Source organism: Sardina pilchardus, chromosome 12, assembly GCF_963854185.1.
Source record: "Sardina pilchardus chromosome 12, fSarPil1.1, whole genome shotgun sequence".
Lineage (NCBI taxonomy): Eukaryota > Metazoa > Chordata > Actinopteri > Clupeiformes > Clupeidae > Sardina > Sardina pilchardus.
The window spans coordinates 15032176-15039275 of NC_085005.1; the positions used below are offsets into that span (position 1 = coordinate 15032176).

The window sequence follows — 7100 nt, forward strand, 5'->3', positions numbered from 1 at the left end:
CAAATAGCATATATATCACACATATACATATATATATATATATATATATATATATATTTCTTTACCATCTACAAAACTGTCATTATTAAAAAGATATAGACTTAATCTAAATCCATGTTGCTGCCCTGTCCCCGTGCTCTTTTAGTTCTGGGTTCAGCTTGAGATGCATAGGCTACTTTAAGCTACCATAGTTGCTTGTTTCACTTATTTAGTGCAGTAGGTTCTTCCTCCACGCACTTGACATGACTGTTGACTGTCAGAGAATGCAAATCAATATGTCCAAAGCATGTGCAACTAACTGGATCAACATCAAGAGCCCAACATATTGGACGTAATTGAACACGCAAATAAATTGGGACAGTTAAGCCCCTCGTTTCTCCAACTTACTACTACTTACCCCCTCTTCTTTCTTCTATAAAAGACTAGTCAGAACACTCAGGTGACACCATGTTCAATACCTGTAACTTGCTAAAGGACACGGAAACAATTTTTCTGAAACACCAGATGTTATTTATCACTTTGGTGACATTAAAATCAAACCACCTTGAGCTCTCCTGAATAAATGCATTCGCTAAACGGCATTACGTTAATCTGATGACTAATGTCACTGTTAACTAGCATGCTGGCTGGCTCCAGCTAATTCATCACAGCTGTTTTCCATATAAACAGAGTCTGAGAACTCTCTCTTGCAGCTCTGAAAGTTAACACAAAAGTCTGGGAACTCTGTTGCGGCGATGAAAGTTAGCAGTTGAAGTAAACTTGTTAGAAACCACGCCAGTGTTTTTTTTAACTCACATTTGGCAAGTGGCAGGGGCCCATTTTAAACACTATCTGTAATAGATACATACTTTTACATCGAGAGAAATTATAATGAAAGTGATAAATAGCAATATAAATGGTGGAATAGAAAGAGGGGCATGGATACCAGGGGAGAGGAGGATAGAGAGAGAGGAGAGGAGGTGTGGAAGAAGAAGAGAGAATGGAGAGGATGAAGGGATGTACTGTAACAGAGGAGTTGCCATGCTGGAAGGCTCGTAAAACATGTCATTACACTGTGTCCCAGAAAACATTTCAGTACAGTGTGTGTGTGTGTGTGTGTGTGTGTGTGTGTGTGTGTGTGTGTGTGTGTGTGTGTGTGTCTGTGTGTGTGTCTTTGTGTGTGTCTTTGTGTGTGTCTTTGTGTGTGTGTGTGTGTGTGTGTGTGTGTGTGTGTGTGTGTGTGTGTGTGTGTGTGTGTGTGTGTGTGTGTGCGTGCGTGAATCAGAGGATGCTTTTGAAGTTGACTGAAAAGAGTATCACACATTTGATGAAACACTTTAAACTCTGTCAATACAGCAATCAGGCAATCTGTTCTCCAATATGGTCTAATACGCACTCTCTCACATACACACACTTTTTCACACACACACACACACACACACACACACACACACATTTCTTTCTTTTCCTCTCTTACTCTACCTCAGGCAGCATGCATACACACACACACACACACACACACACACACCGACTATCATCAAATGCTCTTTATCTAAGCAGACTCCTCTCAAAGCTATGCTTGTAATTACACTTCACTTCTTCATTGCTTCACACCCCCCCCCCCCCCCCCCCTTGTCAAGTCACCTCATGCCCCCCCCCCATATCTCATTATCAAGAAGAATGACGGACCTGTCATTTTAATTTTCTTGCGCTCTCTTGACTGCGAGTGTGGGTGTGGGTGTGTGTGTGTGTGTGTGTGTGTGTCTTATTAGCCATGTGTCAGTTGTCCCTTCCTATGAAACTTTTCATATAGGCTACGTATACACACACACACACACACACACACACACACACACATCAAGGACATCATATCTCCTTCTGTCGACACGTCTTAAACCAAATTTAGCACATAATTGAATTTTTCCAGCTCGCTGAGCCAAGCATGGTCACACTCACCGCACTCACACACACACACTCAGACCTCAGGCCCCTACTCGCTGTGGTCATCTCGTTTTATGATTCCTTTTAGTGCTGCACTAAATTATTTATAGACAGACGGGTGGAGGCTGGCTTGGAGTGTGTGAGAAATAAAAGCAGGGGTTTACAGCCTTTTTCTGGATGTATGTGTGTGCATGTGCGCGTGCGTCCGTTTGTGTGTGTGTGTGTGTGCAAGTACATGTGCGTGTATGCCCACATGAGTGCATTTTCATGTGTGCAGATGGAAGCATGTGTGCGTGTTTGTTTTTCTGTGTGCATGAAAGAATGCATGTTTGGCCTGTTTGTGTATTTTGTGTGTGTGTGTGTGCGTGTGCGTGTGTGTTTATGTCTGCAGAACTTCGATTGCTATGATGTGACACAGCAGAGTATGTCCTTTCTTTAATGTACTCATTGAGGTTGTGAGGTGATTAGAGTTGTAATTAGATTTAATTAGAGTCAATTTGAAGTGAATGACATTACATGGCTATACGTATGTTAAACCAATAGCAGGCTCTCAGGACTCTCAGGTTTTTATCAGTATTTTTCCTGTCAGCCGTGGAGATCTGCTTTAGCCTTGATGGATATGTTTAATGAATGAATGGTTGTCAAGGAAACAGCACAGTTTGTTTTGACAGGGTACCGCTGTAGTATTAGATGACTTGTTGCCAGTGTGTGCTACTGTTAACATGAGCATATTACTTCTGTAGCGAATAGGTGTGTGTGTGTGTGTGTGTGTGTGTGTGTGTGTGTGTGTGTGTGTGTGTGTGTGTGTGTGTGTGTGTGTGTGTGTGTGTGTGTGTGTGTGTGTGTGTGTGTGTGTGTGTGTGTGTGTGTGTGTGTGTGTGTGTGTGTGTGTGTGTGTATGTGAGACAGAGAGCGTGTGTGAGAGAGAGAGAGAGACTTTTTTGACTTTTAAAACCCCTTTTATTGAACCATCCATGGCTCAAAAACACCTTAAAAACCCACCACAGCATAACCCCCTATATTACCACATAAATGCCAGGGTCCCATTCGCAAGGGAGATCAGACCCTTGTCAATGCACCATTTCTGTGAGAAAAGCATCATATTGTCTGAAACTTTGAAAAAAGCATGTTCAACCCTAACCCTTGATTCCACCAAAGCTTTAAACATGTCCACAAGGTTAACAAACTGCCCCTCTTCCTCCAGCCGATTGCCCTTCCATATGGCCAGTTTCGCTTGGCCAAGCAAGAAGTTTGTGAAGGTGCACAGTTCCTTCTTGTTTTTCGAGTAATGCACCCCAAAAATAAACAGGTCTTTCGAGAAAGTGAACCCCAACCTTTGGCACACTCCTCCCAACAGCTGAAACAGGGACAACAATTTCAAACAATCACAAAAAAAACATGGAACACTGAGTCAGGTACATTGCAGACACTACATAAGGGTGAGAGATCATGTCTTAACTTAACAACAAAGACCTTTGTGGCCATGACACAATGAAGTACCCGCCACTAAAGTCCCCCAGACCTTTTTGGTATGGGGGGCCTGTACACTACCTCTGATGGCAAACGATCTTCATTTGCCCCTCCATTTTGTGTCCACCCTTCCCTTGAGTACATTCCCATGAACAGATTTCACAATGGCATTATACAACATTTTCCTGTCCACTTGATGTAAAATGTAGCTCAAGCATCCCCTTAAAAGAAAGCAGTGACCCCGTAGAGACGAACGCAGGGCTATTGGGGCTGATGCGAAGGTCCGGAAAAGGAACCTCAAAAGGCCTCGTCATGAACATAATTAATGAAACCCAATAGACAGTCAGGAAGACCCGCCTTGAGGCCTCTCAATATGCCCTCTACCACCCTTTCCGACCTGCAGCCCAGAGAGGCCACCAGGTCACGGACAGAGCGCCAGCGTTTATTGGGGAGGTCCAGCAGGTGGCCAAGTGTTGTTATTTTTGCCCCAACGAAAAGAGGCACAATGTTGCTTGATACATCGCATTCCGCTTTCCGAAAAGCATTACGGAACAAGGGTTCTTTGAGGCCATAATGCTCCGAACGAGACACTGTAAAGTGTCCCCAGGCGTCAAACACTGAGCTGTAGAAGCTCCTTAGCTCTGTCTGAGCAGTGACAGTGTGTGGCACCAGGAACAGCTGTCGGTCCCACTGCCTCTCCGTCCTGGCCCTCAGCATTGCCAGCCCAAACTCCACCCATGGTAAATCAATCCCGTATAGAAGCTTCTGGGTGGACTGCAATCTCATGGCCTTAACCTTACTGGTCAGGTGGACCAATCCCTGGCCCCCTTTAGCCAGAAGTAGAGGGAGAGGGAGAGGGAGAGAAAGAGAGAGAGAGAGAGAGAGAGAGAATATCTGCCAGGGCTGATGTAGGGTTCTCCATCCTGTGTCAGCAGGGGTCAGTCTGTGCATTTGCCTTCAGTGACTGAGAGAGAAATTGTGTGTGTGTGTCTAGATACGTCATTAGCCATCTACTCAACTCATTTCTCTCTCTCTCTCTCTCTCTCTCTCTCTCTCTTCTGAGTGTTTTTAGTTTGAGGATGCAATACATGTGGATCTCACTGTTTTGCAGTAATTTAATTATCCTAATTGGTTTAACAAATGGGTGTTAAATCTCTCTCTCTCTCTCTCTCTCTCTCTCTCTCTCTCTCTCTCTCTCTCTCTCTCTCTCCTCTCCCAGATGGACGACACTAAATGTGACTCGGAGCTGCTGTCTCTGCTGTTGACCGCTGGCCTGCTGATTGGCTGTGTGGAGACGGCCTACTACCCGCGCCTGGTGTCCCACCTGCTGACCAACCACCAGGAGGGGGGCTGGGACGTGGAGGCGTCCGCCCGGGAGCTCTCCCAGGCCGGCCACACGGCTCAGGCCGGCTCCCTGCTTCTGGCCTACCGTGGGACTCATCCAGGACAGCTCACCTTCAGCTCTGCACTCTCCGTCATCCGCCAGTGGCTGTGAGAGATGGAGGTGTGTGTTTGTGTCTTACACCCAACACAAAACTTGCATGGAAGCTTTGCCTTTTTGGAAAACACTCTAACACACTAACCCAGTTTAGATGAAGATGTCACCGCAGAGCAAATACATAGACAGTTTTGTGGAGAGGGGAGGGGGTGCAACTGTGGAAGTGTCACACACACACACATGGTTTGATAAAGCCGGCTAGGTGTGTGTGTACACCTGATTTCCTGTGTGTGTGTGTGTGTGCGTGTGCGTGTGTGCGCACGCATGTGTGAGTGTGTAAGATTGAGACCGCCATAGTGAGAAAGGGAAATACTGACTGAAAGAAATATTAAACCTCAAGTGTCATGATTACAATCCACCTCAATCTATCATTAATTATATTAATAAATAATCATGTTCTTAGTATGTTTTTTCTATTGTTGTCTTTTTTTGTATGCTTCTGAGACAAACAGGATCTAGTTCAAATGAACAAAAGTCTTTTGGGATGTTTGACATAATTGTGGGTTTAACTAAAGAGAACGTTTTTGTCATTAATCAAGATAGGAAGTTTGGCCATATTTGTTTATTTTATTGTTGACATTGTAGACTTTATGATATGTTTGAGTATCTGCTTCAGTTCTCAGCCTTTTTGGTGTGATGAATGGTTCCTATGTAGATGATCTTGTCTTGGTTTGAATAAAGTTCAGAATAAAGTTGGTGGGGAACAACCTATTGTAAGTTTGTTTCTTTGGTTCTTCTGCTGGAAGGGATAATCTGTGTGAATCATAATTATCATGAGCTGTGAGAGAGCTCTACTTTAAAGAATGTGTGGGCTTTACCTATTGCCAAGAAAAGCCTTACACACAGACACACACACACACACACACAGAGGAACTGAGGCTCACAAACTGGAGAAAATTGATGGTGTGTGTGCGCGCACGTGCACACATGTGCTTGTCCAATTATACACCTCGTAACACTTAATTATCATATGGATATCATATGACTCTATTACAACATAACTTCCACCTAGCGCTACAGTACAATAGTTTCTGTTTTTTTTTTCTCTTCAATTACTTATCTTCAGTGTTTAAATAGGCCTTATTTTTTTTATCTCCATCAGTCGCTCTAATTACTTATCTTTATCTGCATTTACTGGAGACTGCGATAACAGGAGACCTGTGCTTACTTCACATTACGCTCAGGCTTCTTCAAGGTTACGAGAGGTTACTGACCACTCTAGTCATTATGAGAAATCGCTCTACAGTTTCAACAAATATCTGCTTTTCACACAGGCTAAGAGCGTCATAAAGCGATTTAATATTTCTGCCGTCTTTTGATAGCTAGCTTCAACAAAACATGGGTAGAACAGCTGGTATGGTCAAGTTCAACTTCAACAATGCACGCTAAAGCAGTGCTACAAAGTCCACCTTAATTGTCGGTCTTAATTTCAGACTCTCATTGAAGTTAGTGGTAAAAGTATAGGCCTAATAATATTGAAATTCCAGCTCAAACACATTTCCATGTAGTTGTTTTGCGTGAACGATGGCCTCTCCTTTCTCCAGCAGTAAATGATTTCCAACTGTTACAGAACTATCTTACCCCATTGTTCTTTTTTGTTGCTCACTTATTTAAGGCAAGTCTTTTATTTCACTGAAAGATTTTTGCATACCAGTGATCGAAAATCCTTCTTTTATTGGAGACTGCCGTTGTTGAAAGTTTTAAGGTATACGAAAACTGCACAGCTACAGTATATGTCAGTAGTTTCTGGAGCATTGACAAGGAATGGTGACTACACTTTTTTTTACCAAATCTACTTCATTACTGTCCAGATGAATAGCCCCCGCTATTAATTGCCTTCAAACATGAATTAATGCATTAGTTAATGTCATGTAGTATCTATGATGGGATTTATTTATTTATTTATTTTTAAAAAGTGATGGGATAGACTACACCTCATAAACACATTTTTATGGGTTCAGGATGATGTTAAAATCATTCGATGACAAGAAATATTTAACAGTTTTCTAAACTCATTTATAGAGAGAAATCTATGTTTACTAATTTGTTTAAACTTTTAATCATTGTGATTCATATAACACAGAGACCAAATGAAACAGACTTGCAATTTACATGTCAACTTGGTAGCCATGATCATTTTTCTTTCCCTTTCTCTTGGCACACACACACACACACACACACACACACACACACACCCTTACACTTTAACAGG

General features: G+C 42.8%; 1 protein-coding gene across 1 annotated transcript in view; it reads left to right on the top strand.

The window, feature by feature from the left end:
• nbas (NBAS subunit of NRZ tethering complex) overlaps positions 1–5595 on the top strand; it is a 180097-nt gene extending 174502 nt beyond the window's left edge. Inside the window, exon 52 of the mRNA XM_062550682.1 lies at positions 4610–5595. Within this exon, the coding sequence (XP_062406666.1) occupies positions 4610–4885 (276 nt within the window). The 3' untranslated portion in view covers positions 4886–5595. The remainder of the gene's footprint in view (positions 1–4609) is intronic.
• Positions 5596–7100: the final 1505 nt, after the last annotated feature.